The sequence below is a fragment of the Pipistrellus hanaki genome (assembly GCF_964339955.1).
Source record: "Pipistrellus hanaki genome assembly, chromosome: 3".
Lineage (NCBI taxonomy): Eukaryota > Metazoa > Chordata > Mammalia > Chiroptera > Vespertilionidae > Pipistrellus > Pipistrellus hanaki.
The window spans coordinates 157,551,829-157,568,407 of NC_140505.1; the positions used below are offsets into that span (position 1 = coordinate 157,551,829).

General features: G+C 48.3%; 1 protein-coding gene across 1 annotated transcript; it reads left to right on the forward strand.

Annotated features, from left to right (window-relative positions):
- Window positions 1-340: 340 nt before the first annotated feature.
- BHLHE41 (basic helix-loop-helix family member e41) lies at window positions 341-5,261 on the forward strand. Its single transcript, XM_084877250.1, has 5 exons — window positions 341-764; window positions 920-983; window positions 1,305-1,412; window positions 1,740-1,851; window positions 2,361-5,261. Exons 1-5 carry the CDS (start codon window positions 703-705, stop codon window positions 3,476-3,478), a joined length of 1,464 nt encoding a protein of 487 aa, XP_084733376.1. The 5' UTR covers window positions 341-702; the 3' UTR covers window positions 3,479-5,261.
- Window positions 5,262-16,579: the final 11,318 nt, after the last annotated feature.

The following is a 16,579-nucleotide window of genomic DNA, read 5'->3' on the forward strand; positions in this document are numbered from 1 at the left end:
CAAACCAACAAGCACAGTCGGTGGCAAAGCAAAAAAAAGCCACGTTCACGTTCCTGTTCCTGCACCGTAATGACGGAAGGACTGAGGGAGTCACATTTCCGAGCTGAGGAAGCCCTGGCTGCCCCGCACCCCCCCACACCCCCAGCGGCACCCCTCTTCCTCTCCCAGCTGACTGCAGCGCCTTTGGGAAGATGAAGAGCTTGGCTGAAGTTGTTTTTCCTTTCCGGTGGCCCTGATCAGGTGTCCCCGCCCCCCTCCCTCCCTCCCTCCCGCCGCTCGCTCTCCCTGGCAGACTTCTCCCGACGCCCCCTCCCGGCCCGGCCCCTCCCCTCCCGCCCCCCTCCGGGCCAGACCGCGGATGGTACGTTCCGCACGTGAGCCGGGTGCTGGTCTGGCCGGCGACGCGCGTGCCCTGTGGCCAAACACTGCCCGGAGTGAGAGCAAACTACCAGCAGCGCCGAGGGGCCGGCGGGAGTGCGGGTGCGAGTGTATGCGTCTGTGTGCAGGAGGGCGAGCGCGGCGGCAGGGGGGACCGACCGCTTCACACTTTCAGCCCTGCACTGAAGAGGGAGAGGAGAGACTGGAGACGCGCAGATCCCCCCAAGATCTCTCCAAGCTACCGTCCCACCGATCATAGAACAGGGGACACCCCCCCCCAAAAAAAAAAAAGCGAAACAGAGGAAACACGGACAGCGGTGGAACATGGACGAAGGAATTCCTCGTTTGCAAGAGAGACAGTTACTGGAACATAGGGATTTTATAGGGTAAGGTGCACGCACCCTTGCGACTATCTTGTCTGGGCTTCCGTTTGATTTTTTTTTTCTCCTCCTTCTTCTTCTTCTCAAGAAAGTGGTATGGAGCGGGCGAGGGCAGAGCCCCCTCCCGAATGGGTGCCTGATGCTGATTTCTGTTTTTGCAGCCTGGACTATTCCTCTTTGTATATGTGTAAACCCAAAAGGAGCATGAAGCGAGACGATAGCAAGGTAAGAGGAAGTTTCCGATGTTCCCTTATAACCTGCCTGGATAGTTAATTAGGGCCATTGATTTCAGGCGGCGAATCTCTGCCGGCAAATACATTCCAGCCCTAGAGCTTCCCGGACTGTGAATTTTAAGTGGTTTGCTGGATACTCTCAGGGGGAGCTTGAACATCATACCTGAATTTAAATTTCATTTCAGAGCAGTCCAGGGGAAAGAGGTTTCTTTGGGCATAGTTTATCACACAGTGTGTGTTTTGGGTGGTGGGGGATATTGAAATACATGTTTATCTTAGTGTTTTCTCTCTTCCATGACTCGCACCTATTAAGGATACCTATAAATTACCGCATAGATTGATAGAAAAGAAGAGAAGAGACCGGATTAATGAATGCATTGCTCAGCTGAAAGATTTACTGCCTGAACATCTGAAGTTGACAGTAAGATGCACATTTTCCTTCTTTGCTGCTCTCCAAGGGCTTGTGAATATAGCCTGGTCCTCGCTACTCCCAGAGATATAAGAATAAATGTAAATATCAGATGCCTTCCAAGTTATGCTATAGTGTATAGTTTCCCACAAACTCGGGAGTAGGTGCTCATAACTGAAGGGGGGGGGGATCATCTATAACCTGTCTTGTGGAAAGCTCAAGAAGTATAGGAATAGTAAGTGTTTGCTTGAGTTGCTTGTGCTGAATGGGGAGCCGGTCAAGCCAAATGTGTGTTTTTAAGTCACCAAGTGCCCCATTCTCTCTCTTGCACCAACGCAGACTCTGGGGCATCTGGAGAAAGCAGTAGTCTTGGAATTAACTTTGAAACACTTAAAAGCTTTAACAGCCTTAACGGAGCAGCAGCATCAGAAGATAATTGCTTTACAGAATGGTAAGTCCTTTCAGGGAGGCCAATCCACCCCAGGAAGCCGGGCAGCCCACAGAGGAGCAGTGTTAGGACTCTCTCTCCCCACCCCCACCTCCTTCCGCGGGCCCAGGAGCTCACTCTCATTTGTGAAATGGCTTAGACTTTCCCTTCATTGGAAAGTGCCCATTTCCTGAAGCATCCTAGAGGCTTTCAGCAGAACTCAGAGGAATTAAAAAAAAAAAAAAAAAAAAGTGGCGATCGCACCCTCTCCACTGGGGTTTTTCAGCTGGGAGTAGAGCGCCCCCCTGCTCCCCACCCCCGCGACCGCCTCCCCACCCCCCACCCCCTCCTCTGCAACCGGTGGATTATATCACTGGAATACAGGGGGAAAAGCAAGATCCCTTTAGTCAGTGCAGGGCCCACGTGATAAGCAGATGTTTTCACGTCGGTGTGTTTTTTTTTTCTTCTTCTCGCCTCCATTCCCGTCCCCCCACCCCCCCCACCCCCCTCCACCCCCCTCCTCCTCATCCTAGGGGAGCGATCTCTGAAATCGCCCATTCAGTCCGACTTGGACGCGTTCCACTCGGGATTTCAAACATGCGCCAAAGAAGTCTTGCAATACCTCTCCCGCTTTGAGAGCTGGACGCCCAGGGAGCCGCGGTGCGTGCAGCTCATCAACCACTTGCACGCCGTGGCCACCCAGTTCCTGCCCGCCCCGCCGCTGCTGGCGCAACAGGTCCCCCTGGGCAAGGGCCCCCCCGGCGCGCCCCCGGCCGCCCCCGCCCCCGCCGCCGGGGCCAAGGCCGCCGCCCCCGGCCCGGAGCGCGCGGGCCAGAAGCTGGAGCCCCCGGCCCACTGCGTGCCCGTCATCCAGCGGACTCAGCCCGGCGCCGCCGAGCTGGCGGCTGAGAACGACACGGACACCGACAGCGGCTACGGCGGCGAGGCCGAGGCCCGGCCCGACCGCGAGCGGGGCCAGTGCGCGGGGGCGAGCCGCGTCGCCATCAAGCAGGAGCCCCCCGGCGAGGACTCGCCCGCGCCCAAGAGGATGAAGCTGGACGCCGCCGGGGGCGGGGCGGCGGACGCGGCCACCGCGCTCCTGGGGCCCGACCCCGCCGCCGCCGCCGCCGCCGCCGCGGCCGCCGCGCTGCTGAGACCCGACGCCGCGCTGCTCAGCTCGCTGGTGGCCTTCGGCGGAGGCGGGGGCGCGCCCTTCGCGCAGCCCGCGGCCGCCGCCGCCGCCCCCTTCTGCCTGCCCTTCTACTTCCTCTCGCCCTCGGCCGCCGCGGCCGCCTACATGCAGCCCTTCCTGGACAAGAGCGGCCTGGACAAGTACCTGTACCCCGCCGCCCCGTTCCCGCTGCTGTACCCCGGCATCCACACCCCGGCCGCCGCCGCCGCTGCAGCCGCTGCCGCCGCCGCCGCCGCCGCCTTCCCCTGCCTGTCCTCCGTGCTGTCGCCCCCGCCCGAGAAGGCGGGCGCCGCCGCCGCCACCCTGCTGCCGCCGCACGAGGTGGCACCCCCGGGGGCGCTGCACCCCCCGCACCCGCACGGCCGCACCCACCTGCCCTTCGCCGGCCCCCGCGAGCACGGGAAGCCCGAGAGCTCAGCTCAGGAAGATGCCTCGCAGCCAGGAAAGAAAGCCCCCTGAGGCCTGGCGCTCCAGGGTTCGCGCGGAAGAATGATATGAATACGTTAAAACACACCCTATAGGTTGTTTAAGGGAGGAGGTGTCATAGATGCACGCCAGGCTTTAAAAAAACAAACAGGTGTGTTGTGTGTATTGGGGGTTCCTGTTTTGCTCATCTTCCACCACCCCACCCTCCAGCACACTAACATCTCTTCCCCACCAGCTAGCTGCAAAAGGACCTCTTAGCTTGATAGTCTCTCTCTCTCTCTCTCTCTCTCTCTTTTTTTTTTTAAAGAACTCCCCCCCAAATAAGTTTTGCCTGCCTTTAGGCCTGTTTCATTTTCTTTTAAAACGCAGACCCCTGATTCTCTAGGAAGTCAGAAGGGTCTGCTCTGCGGTGAGCCAATGGAACCAGGGTGGGAAGGGAAAGGGTGGGGGTGGGGGTGACGGTGGCCAAGGAGCTGACTTGGAACCGCAGAGTTATCTGTCAGTGACTCAAAGCTGTCCTGGCTGCTTCAAGAGGCTTTCCGCAAACAGAGGGATAATCTCTTAGCGTTGAGTTTTACTCTTCAGTATTTTGTAATGTGTAGCTTTTTCAGAGACGTTATTTTTTCAAAGAGGAAGAGGAGAGGATGCAGTTGCTCACGTCCGTCAGCAACCTATTCTGAAGCGGTTTGAATGCTATCCCTTAGTAATTTGCACTTGTTTTAAACAGACGCGGAGTTTGGGCCATTGTCAGAACTTAAGTCAGGGAAGCGCCTGGGTGAGGAAGGCCAGAATCATCCTGAGTGCACTTGCTGGCACTTTAAGAAACTGACCATGAATCAGTTGACCCATCTTCATTATATAAATGCTTGCATAGAGCGAGAGGGAGCATCTATTCCCACCCTGCCATTATTTCATCCATCCTTTTCCTAAATTTTTATAATCTTCCTGTAAAAAAAAAAAAAAAGGAATGTGCACTGAATCTAAAAAACATACAAACAAACAAGTCCAAAATGCTTTGTCCTTTATTCTGTTTGACCACAGAAGTGGAGGAAAGCATTAAACTAGTCTGTTTTCATTGGAAATGCTGTCAAGATTTGAATGAAGTCCTGTGAGGCCTTCCTATCTCCAAGTCTATGTATTTTTCTGGAGACCAAACCAGATACCAGATAATCACAAAGAAAGCTTTTTTTTTTTTTTTTTTTTTTTTTTTTTTTTTTAATAAGGCTTAAACCAAGACCTTGTCTAGATATTTTTAGTTTGTTGCCAAGGTAGCACTGTGAGAAATCTCACTTGAATGTTATGTAAGGGGTGAGACACAACAGTCTGACTGTGAGTGAAGAAAATATCTGGGTCTTTTAGTCAGTTTGGTGCATTTGCTGCTGCTGTTGCTACTGTTTGCCTCAAACGCTGTGTTTAAACAACGTTAAACTCTTAGCCTACAAGGTGGCTCTTATGTACATAGTTGTTAATATATTCAATTAATGATGTCTGACATGCTATTTTTGTAGGGAGAAAATATGTGCTAATGATATTTTGAGTTAAAATATCTCTTGGGGAGGATTTGCCGAAAAGTTGCACTTTTGTTACAATGCTTATGCTTGGTACAAGCTTATGCTGTCTTAAATTATTTTAAAAAAATAAATGCTGTCTGCAAGAAACCAGCTGGTTTAGAAAAAATTTAGTATGTGAAGATAAACTACAAGTTACCTTGATATTCTAGTATTTTCAGCACTCCATAAATTCTATTACGTAAATATTGCCACACTATTTTGTGATCTTAAAATTCTTACCAAGGAATAAAAACTTTAATATGCAATGTGAGATTGTCTAATAATTAAAAAAGGCATAATGGATGCTCGATTGATTTTAAAATGTCTATGACTACAGGGATGAGAGTCATCCCGCTTCTCAAATATACAACTTTGTCATTGGCATGATATCACACGTTTCCAATCTCTTGCGAGCCTACAGGCTCTGGCTGTGTTTACCTGCTTGTTCCCAATGTATCTCAATGAAAAGTGCAAAAGAAACAACTACCAATAACTTGTGTGGTTTGTTTATGTCAGCCCCAACTCGCTAATGTTTTTTTTTTAGGATTGGTGAATTTTTTCACTCTTCTCATCTCTGACGCCAGATGGCCTCTGTTGTAAAGACCTGGCATGTATCTCTTTCACTGGGACCTGTATAAACAATGCTACCACGTAGGGATGCTGCATTACTCAGTGTATGGGAGCTCCTTAACCTTTATAAACTAAGTCTCTTGTGGGACTTCCTCCTGGAATTCAAATAACGGAAGGCATTTCTAGGTTTTCCTCAGATTTATAATCAAACTTGTGATCTGATAACCAACGGGGTGGCGGGTTGTCAATGTTTAGTTTCAGTAATGCTCTTCACCAGCCCCTTGATGGTTGAAAGGTGTGGAAAGAAGAGTCAAAATTGATGAGAGGCAGAAAGAGTGCTCCCTCTGCTGACTTGATGACAACAGAACTGCAAGTCATAGAAAGGGGAGCCGGCAGGAACCTCAGAGATGAGTCTGTCCAGCTCCCTGCATTTATAACGTGAGGGAAGGGAAGCCCAGAGGTATCAGATGTCTCCCAAAGTCACACACCTGCCTGGAACCAGCTTCCGGGGTCAGACAGGTTGTATCCCCCTTGTCAGCAAACCCAGCACTGTATGCATCTTGAACCAAATAAATTGAATTTGGGCAGTATTCACGAAATGTTATGAATAAACTACAGGAACAAGTGAGATAATAATTAGAAACCCAGAATGATAAAATGTTCCAACATTTGTATAACTTTCATATAATAAAAAAAGCCTTGGGATTGGACCAGATATTATAGGTTAGTTTAGTCGGAATGTATATATATATCCCTGCAATGGTGAAATTTTAGCCAAATTTCTTTATAGTCTGGGATTATTCAATTTAAAACAAATATGAATCTCGAGTCAACAATCCTTCTTACGTACAGTATTTCACAAGTCAAGTTTACATACACTATTTCTCAGCAAATTTTATAATGAATCGATAAATGGCTTTTCCACCCAGAAGAGCTAAGCATATTTTTAAGGCACTAGAAAGTATAATTTAATAGCTATTTACAGTATTTAGTCCTGTCATTGTGAAAACTATTTTTCATTTAGTTCTCTGTGGCCAGTGATGCAGGCCAAAACTTTGATGACTGCCCATCACCTGAGATTTGTTCAAATGCATGTAAAAGAACTCCCAGCCTGTTTCTGTGTCAAGGGTCAATTCTGAACTTCTCGGTGGGAGGTGATTGGCAATTGAGGGTCTAGGAAGGCATGGCTGGGCAAATTAGACAAAGGCCTTTTACTTCGTAGAAATGTGCAGAGCCCTCATGAATGAATTAAGACCATTTGAATGAATTAAGACCATTAGAATGCCAAAAGGCGGCTGTACTTTTATGACAATAGTATTTCACTTCAGATTGCAATCTAACGTGTTTCCTTAAAACAAAATCTGTTGGCCCCTCAGATCAGTCTATTTAGGCACAACCACTGTTTTGTGTTGTTTTGATGAAGTTCACAATCATCATACAGCTGCACACATAAGTCCAATGAAGGTTCCAGTTTTGCATAGAATGTAATAGGGGGCTGACATGGAAAACTATCACATATTTTCTGTGAGGAAGGTGGGGTTCATACTAAAAACCATGTGCAGCATGTACTATAAAAATATGCTCTTAGAAAGGAGTCGGGCATTCGTCTTAAAATTAGATTTCTTGCACTTGTCCAGTGATTCCATATCGAAAACTCCAGGCAAGTATAAAACTATACCTTGTTTAAAGTTGGTACCAAAAAAAAAATTCTCATTTTAGTAATGCCTGATGTATCTGACCTCAGAGAACGACATGTGCCCATGAAACACTGGTTCAGACATTGGACTTTCTGTGTTCAAGTGCCAACATTGTGGGGTTGTTTTTTTTTTGTTTGTTTGTTTGTTTTCCTTCTTATTGTAGTGGAAAGCCTACTGAAATGTGCTCTCCATGTCCTGTAAGGTATCTTACACTATGTATGTCTTAGAAAAAAATACCCTGTCCATAGTTAACCTCTCTCAATGATTCAGGGTTGTCATTATAAACACCACTTTTGTACAGTGGGTGTCATCTGGGAGTATTGGCACCTGCATTAAATTCTTTTTTAGTTCTTCTAGCTGCTTTTTATAGGTTTTTTCAGTCTCTACTCCTGGTCAGGCTGCCAGCTGTCACTTCTTGATGTGTCAGAGAGCCTGCCTCTGGCTCTTATCTAATTTGCCACTTACCTCTGACTTACTGAGGCCTGAGAAACCATGTAACCAAAACCACACCCATTTAAAATATGTCTAAAATTAGAATAAATAGACTGTAACAGAGTACCTGTTGGGCACTTCTCTAAATTGTGTGAGCTTGCAGAAACAGTGGAATGTTTTTCCTCTCAGCCTTTTTTTCTTCATTTCTTTTAACTTTTGCATTCTTAGCAATGTTTCATATCAGAACACTATGCAAAAGCCTTCAGATACTTTATATATATATTTGGTCATTTCATTTCATAAGAAATTAGAAAACAAAACAAAACAAAAAAACAGCTTGCTCATGGTTTTTTTCCACAAGAACCACAAAATAAATTTCCACTCCAGTAACAAATTATTTGATCTGATGAACACTTCTGTCAGGTTGATCGGAGTAGGAGACTCAGGGTCATTAGGGAAAACTGATTCAGCCCTCACATTGATTCATGGATGGCCCTGGACCCTGCTTCCGGTGTGCAATCTCCACCTCCGGGTTTTGGACATCTTGATTGGCAGGTCCAGCGAAAGCTTTCCGGGGAACTGGCAGGGAGGGTGTGTAGGCCCAGATGCTGCCTCTGAATTTAGACATACTCACTGGACTCCCCCCACCCCTCTGGCTACAACACACCCCTTTTCTCCTTGAGCCTCTAAATTCAATAAGTGGGTGTGGGTTACAGATACATGTTTTGCTCCTATGTAAGTGTTTTTGCAGTGGTCAGTGTTGAAGAATAAAATATTAATAATCTCAGAGGAACTCCAAGTCTAGTGGCGGTGACAGGCCCACACTAAAATGGATTATAATGAAACATGGAAAGTGCTTATTTGGGGGAAATACAATACTTGGAAGTGAGGGTAGCTAACTTCAGCTGGAGGGTCAGAGGAGGCTGTTAGAATAGCTGGGTTTTACAGAACAAACAGGTAAGGGAGTCCATGGGGCTCTCTCCAAGGAGAAGGCTCTGGCACACTCTGGTCCCGTACTAAGAATTAAGACAGTACTTAGAACTTCATTGTCATACTGGCTCTCACCATCATCATCTCCTGAGGATCTGAACCATAAACTGGGACTAGGGGGTCATGGTATGTCCTATTGCAAAGGATATAGCTTTCATGGGAAAAAAACAACAACAGCGTATCTTGAAAGCAGCTGTCTCACCTCATCTGCCTGTCTTATAAAGAAACTAAGGGTGACTTCTTTCCCTCCTAATAAGGAGAATTATATGATGATCTATGTTCTCCAATCACTTCCCAAAGGGAGGAGGGAGGGGAGAGGGAGAGGGAGAGGGAGAGGGAGAGGGAGAGGGAGAGGGAGAGGGAGAGGGAGAGGGAGAGGGAGAGGGAGAGGAGACCTAGATCTAGAGAAAGAAGGAATCCCAAGATCTGTTTTCCAGGACAAAACTGAGGCAAGCAATTTAGCCCAAGGTCACGAAGCTCAGTAAGCAGCAGAACCAGGATGGGAACCAGTAATGGTAATAAGGAGGGGACAGGTTGAGGTTTTCTCAGGTAATGAGTTCAAGTTAGTCCATGCCAGGTCCTCAGAGGCCAAAGTATACTCTGTTGGTGGCAAAGGAAAGATTACCAAGGTAATGGCCTTTCAAAATTATGGCATAGAACACGCAATAATTATGATAGAGAAATTCCAGAGTAACAATTTCCAAGGTCCCCTACAAAGAACCACATGATTTTACTGTCTACTCGCTTTGAGGATACCCAGAAATGTGCCTTCCCTGGGTTGGAAGTCCCCACCTGATCTGATGAGCTGTTCATTTCTACCTCTAGCCCCCCTCCCCCTGCCCCTTTCCCCCACTCTAAAGATTCTCCAGGAAAGAAGGGGTCAAAACAAGTTATGGAGCTGGACAGAGGGAACCTTTAAAAGTGAGGACATAGGAAAGTGAACGACTTGTGGCAGCTTCTATGGAATCTTTAGGCTACTATAAAATTAGCGACGGTTTCCATTGGAAGCCTTTTACATATGGATACGCACACGTGTATCCATAGACTATCAAATGCTTCGCCACGGAGGTAGAGTATCTATCTGTCACATGCCTCTTTACTACTGCCACTGTACAGGCTCCACACTTGTGTTTTGAAAATTAGCTTTCACAAGGGACACTTCAGCCTGGATCCAATCTCCTAAGATTGGTTACACGGGAGTCATCAGATAAGACTACAATAACGTGACATTTCAAACTTCTCTTTCTACGATCCCTTCAGCAGAGCTTGCTTTTCAAGCCTCTCGCTTTTTTACCAGGCTCCTCTGCACAGCTCCAGCAGCAGAGCTGTGTGATCCGCATATGACCGGGCAGGTGAGGAGCCCTGGCGGCGCGCCCGCGCCCTGGCGGGCCCTGCAGACGCACGTGGGCGCGATCAGGGACCTCGCTCCGAGCCCTGTGCATGGGACCCGCTCCTGTCAACGCTGCCCAGGCAGCAGCCCTGGCTCCCCAGACCGCACTCCCAGTGCGGCTGCGGGGGGATCAAAGCAGAAGGGTATGGATAATTCAGCTCGGAGATCCTCCCGGAGCTCTGGTGGGGCTGGAAAGCGAGCGGCATTCGGAGGTTGCCTAGCGATCCATCTCCCCGTGACATTCCCCGGGAGGCCGGCCTCCCCCGCCCTCCCGCCCGCTCCCAGCCCGGCTTTCCTTCCTCCCTCCCCTCGCTTCCCTCTCCCACGCCGGGGTTCAAAGTGCTGCCGCGCGGGGTGAGGGAGCCGGAGCCGGACGCGGCGCCGTCACGTGCGCCCGCACATGCTGGGGTGCACGCTGCGCGGCACGTGAGAGGGGGCGGGGTGGGGGGAGGGAGGAGGCCGAGGGGGTGCGGGCTCCCGGAGCAACGCGCGTGCGCGCTGGCCCCCGCGCCCGCCGCCCTGGGGAGCCGGCGGGTGGGGAGCGGGAGGGCTGCGGGGGCGGCGGGGGCGGGGGTGGCGGGCGGAGGCCGGGCGGGGACCCGGGACCGGGACCCGGGCGGGGACGCGCCCTCGGACAGCTGCGCCACACCCTGTCCCGCTGCGTCCCGGCGGGCCGGCCCGGGATCGTCATTTCTCCCGAATTAAAGCTGGCTCCCGCCGGGGCGCCCGGGGCCAGCCTGACGCTGCAGTTTCTGAGCCGCCCGCCTGGGTGAGAGGAAGGTCGGCGGCCCTGGGCGGGCCTCGCTTGGGGCGGGGACTTGGTCGAGCCGGGGGTGCCAGGCTGGGATGCACCCGGCGGAGGCGGCGCCAGGATGCGGGCCAGACCGCGGTCTGTCTACCGTAGGTACCTGGACCGCCTCTTCTGGAGAACCCCCGGCTGTGGGTGGGGGTGGGCGACGGTGCAAGAGCAGAGATCCGGGCACAAGTGGGAGCACTGCAGGCTGGTGCAGGCATTGCATCGTGCACTGGTTTCAGTTTTGCGAATTGAAATCCCACGGATGACGCACTAGGGAAATTATTTACTTGCGATACAATATATTGGGACTCCCCCTGCAAGGTGTAAAGTAAAAAAAAAAAAAAGAAAGAAAGAAAGAAAAATGATTTTCTAGCACTCAAGGATTCTGCTTACTGCAGGAAAGTGGAGAGAATTAGTGTAGTCGGGCTGAAGGATGGATGTTTTAATTTATAGATTTAAAAAAATGAGCAAACCACTTAGGGAAAATGATCAAGTGTTACAGTAACTTTTTGAAGTGGCCACGTTTTGTGATTTTGTAACGCTTTCCAGAACGTGCATGTTTATAAGCTAAAATGAGTAGATGGGATTTGGAGTTCTTGATGCCCTTTCGTTATACCCAACCTTGTTACAAAAGTAGGGAAGCGCCACCACCTGCAAATAGGGTTTGGTCATGTGATGGAAAGCGATCCCGGCTTTGCCAGTAATATTTAGACAGGTCAGGTGCCAGTGTTTGCTAAGATAGAGTGGCTGTGAACTCTCCAGTCTAAAGGGCATAGTGAATGCTGTCCTGGAGACAGACTGCTGTAAGCTGACAGACATTCACAAAGCACAAGACAAATTCATTGCTTTTTGTTTGCCTTATAATGATATGCATGCCTACTGCCCTATGATTAAGTTTGGATAATTCTCCCATACCCCAAATGTTAGGCTGTTTGCAAGCGACAGCTTAGCTATTAATAATATCCTGAAAGTATAAAAAGCAAAGATAGACTTCCGTCATTCACTCAACAAATAGATATTGACCTCTCACTAGGTGCCCTGCATTGGGGATACAGCGGTGACCCATACAAACAAATTCATCACTCCTCGTGGTGCTTAAAACTCCTCGGAATCAAGCCTCACAAGCTCCCGGGCATTTGCCAAGCAGTTGTTATTTATGTCAATTAGTGATCATATTCCTCTGCACTGTTGTTTTGTGTTTTGTGTGTGTGTGTTTTCAACTGGTGCATTTGAAGAATGCCAGGTGAAAGGACTGAATCTCCAGTCCTATCCATTGCCCCGCCCTCCGCCCCCCCCCCCCCTCTTCCCTCACCTCTTTGGAGCCAGCTCGCCTTCCCGCTGGCCTTCTAACAGGAGAGGCTTGATCCTTTCCCAGAATAGTTGTACTTGCTCCTCCATCTGTCTACAACACTCAACCCCCAGATGTCTGGGTGGCTGATTCCACCCCCCAACCCCCACAACCCTTTTTTTAGGCCTCTGCTCAAATGCCACTTCTTCCAAGAGCAGCCCATAGGCAAAATATAAAATACCATCCTACGACATCATTCTTATTTTTACTTTCTCATTTCTTCAGAGCAGGTATCACTGTGTGGCATCATGATGTGTGTATATTGATTCATATGTAAGCACACACATCTAAATAATTTGTCGATTGCTCGTTTCTCTCACTAGGATGAACAGGGACTTCGTTTTGTTTATCGTTGCTTTGACCACTTTCTGGGATTAAACAAGTATTTATTTATTTGCCTTTTATAAGTAAACATGTACAGATTCTCAGTACATATTTGCTGGATGAATAAATGAGTGTCTCTGACAGCACTTTAGCTTGATTACCTCACCAAAGGCAACAGCGCAATTCAAGGCATCCCCCTCCCTGTTATGAATCTGTTTCCTCAAAACACACCTGCTGTGTTTCAGGCGCTGTGTGACCTAGAGCTGTCAGCTGTGGCAAGGAGTCAAAGGCAGTTGACATCCCATATCTGCAAATGGGAAATAATTAGAGTGACCTGGAAACTGAACGAACTTTATTGTCACAATAAAATTATAGATCTGTTACTTAAGCATTAATAGAATCCTGCTAACAGTCCAAGTGATTACAACTTCAGTTGGCCATTTAACTGAAGCACCTTCTTTGACATTTAAATGAAAGATTCTGATCATCCCCCATCCTCTTAGTCAGACAGAACACCCTGCAGTAGCCTTGTGGAAGTGAGTTTCAAAACAGGTGGAAACTCAGCTCCCAGATGGCCCTGGGCCTGGGTAGAATTGAGTGGGACCCTCTGCATGCGACCCATAAGGGAACACACAACACGTGTAACTGAGGCTTGGCAATCCCAGATGCTTCAGCTCTTTGCTGGCTCTGCCAGGTGTGGTAAACTTGGTCCCTTTGTCAACGATTTTCTCCAAGGCAAGATCCGGTGTCTGTGTTTATCAGTGTATCCGCAAGCACAAATCCCTGTGTTGAAATCCAAACCTCCTCTCCATTCCCACAAACATTGTCCTAATTCCAAGCTGTATCATCACCTCACCTGAATTGTTGTAAGAGCCTTCTCAGTGGCCTTTGTCCAGTCTTGGTCTCCCCAAGTATTGGCCTCACCACTGGCACAATTAACTTTCTAAACACCAATGGTATGCTAAAGAATAAAGACTTCCCATTACATGAAGAAGGCATGAAGGCTTAAACCTTCCCTTCCAGTTCCTCCTCCTTTTACTCTCTCCTTTCTCCTGTACCTGCCTCCCCCCACCCCAGCCAGAAAATGGGCCTTGAATGCCCTATTTGCACTGAACTACCACCAGTTCCCGAACATGCTTCCCACTCTCAGATGCTTGTCTTCGGGGGAGGAGGGGAGGGGGGAACCACCTTTTGGAGGCCTCCTACTCATGCGACAAAGCTCAGCTCAAATTACGTCTCCTCTGTGAAGTTCCAAAAACCCATCTTAGTCAAAACTTTACCTCACCCACTTCTTTACTTGGTGTCTGTTAGCCCTTTCTGTAAATCTCCACTTGCGTGTTTAAAATCTCACTCCACAGATGTTCATGTGCAAGAAGTGGTATGTGTCCTTATCTTCCCTCATTTAGTCTAATCTCAAACTGCCTCCCCAGGGGCTGGTAGAAAATCATCTCAGTCACTGCAGCCTCTCCCACTCCCACTCCCACCCCCTTTAGGTTTCTCAAGCCAGGATAGCCGGGGAAGGGCCCCTTCATTCTCAGACCATCCCAGGGAATTGTCCGTGTCCAAGCCTGCTGCATGCTATCCTGCCTCATCTTCTGTACGAGTCTTGGCTGAGGCTGGAAGACCTAGGCCAGGGGTCCTCAAACTTTTTAAAGTGGGGGCCAGATCACGGTCCCTCAGAGAGCTGGAGGGACGGACTATATGAACTACTAATTCCTACTGTAACACCTCGGCTGCGCTCACTACCCAAAAAACCTGGCGGGCCGGATCAGACTCCTCTGCGGGCCGCATGTGGCCCGCGGGCCGTAGTTTGAAGACCCCTGATAGGCCTTCGGGGTATAAGGTCCCCATTTCCCTCTGGGCCTTTGCCCCACCCAGGGAACTGCAGATCTGTGACCCACGGCCTATTGCTTCTCTCTGTTCTTTTCTCCTAACGCAATTTCCAACTTTAGACAGTTACAGGGATCAGGCAGTTAGCCCAAAGGAGTGATTTTGGCTCGGTGTAACACCAGAGAGTATGATAGGGACCACAGTGAACTGGAGGCTGCGCCCCCTTAAAAGGGGGAACAGCTCAACTAATGGTCACCGGGTGAATATGAAGCCCAGTATTGCCAGGTCATCGGATTTTCCCAGGAGAGGCTGGAATCTAGATTCTAATGTGACTTTTAAAATGTTGGCAACTATTTTTTAAACCTTCTATATCCTATTCATTACAAATGAAGCATATCTGTCAAAGGATAGCCTGGAGAAGGCCACTTTGGGACCTCTGCTTGAGAAGAAAATGCCAGGCAAAAGGTTTCCTTCAAGCATTTAACCCAAAACTTCCCTGAAATCCGTCTTGAAAGTGGGTGGAGGGGAAAATGCGATGTGAACAGACACAGATTCATGTCTCAATAAATCATCCTGTCACACGAGGACGCTTCATGTTGCATTGTCATTAATTGGGTCTCTCACCTGGACACCCAAAGCCTGTCGCCACTGCAGCTGGCACCACCTCCAGCCTCTGCTTGGCCCTCTCTGCTGGGCGTCCGACTGTTTACTTGTCTTCGCTCCTTCTCAAGTTTCCTTAATGACTCTTCCAGTCCTCTCTCTCTCTCTCTCACTTACCTCAGAGACTTCTGCTTATCTCCAGACTCCTCACTCTCCGGAAAACCCCTGCTTCATCAGGAGAATTCAGCCCACTCTATCTCCCTGAATCTCAACCTTTCCTACCTACCTCCTCCCACACCCTCCTGTTTCTCCCTACTGCTGGCCTCGGGAAAGGTCACCCTCCTGTTCGGAGCCAACTCTTCTATCTGTGCCATTGACGATGAATTAAAACTATCTATTAAAACTCCACTTTCCTCTCCACGCAGTGAGACTAAATCTCGGTTAAGGAAGTTTTGTTACTCATTCATCATTATATTCCTGGGGTACAGTACAATGCACACTAAACATTTATTGAATTGAATAAAGGCTTTTTTCTTTTTTTTTAATCTGGGGCTGCACCACAGTTCCTAACCATTTTTCTAGAGACATAAAATAAGAGTTGACACCTGATGCGTTGTAGGCTATTGATCTACAGAGAGGAGTTTCCCTTGACCCCAAGCATGGGCTAAATTTAGAGGAGATAATCCAGGAGAGAATGTAGCTGGCAAGCTGGGGAGTTCTCCTGGGTCAGGTTGGTGCCATCCAGCTGTGAGTTTGCTGTATTAATACCTCCTATCTGTGGTCTCTGATTACTGCTGGGGAGGCTGGCCTTTGGCATTGCTGAGGGGAGCAGGAGGGGAGCCTCTGTGACCACGGTGTTACATTGCTCTGTCCCCTTAGGTTCTACCCGAAGACACCACTGCTTCTTCAGCAGATGGTCTCTTGGAAAAAGACTGATAATTGCCAAGCACTCTTACTCCTTGTATGTTTCAAGAAATGTCTCTCTTCTTTCTAACTCAAAAAAATATTTTTAAATACATTTTTATTGATTTCAGAGATGAAGGGAGAGAGAAAAAGAAATAGAAACATCAAGGATGAGAGAATCATTCATCAGCTGCCTCTTGCACGCCCCCTTCTGGGAATTGAGCCTGCAACACAGGCATCAAACCATGAGCTCCTGGTTCATAGATTGACACTCAACCACGGAGCCCTGCTGGCCAGGCCTTAAGTTTTAAACTTTTAATATTTTTATATTTTGATGTTATTTTTAATCTATATAAATTATCTAAATATGTTTATCTTTAATCCTATTCTCATGTTTTAAATAGGTATCTCATATTCTATTTTATATTTTCCTTATTGTTGGCTTTCAACAGCTACTTAATTTGAATTTCAAATATTTAAAATAATTTCATAACTGACTTTATTTAGATTTTAACAAGTTATCTCAACCTTCTGATTTTCTTTTAACTTTCATTTTCTTGCTCAATCTTTATTTGGCTTATTTGATAGCCCATGTTGTACTTCTGTTTTATGAGTTTTTATAATTCTCCTGGCTTAAAATTTTGCGTATCACTTTAAGATTTTTTTTTTTATCTCTCAATTGTCACCTTTTAATTGGTTTCAAG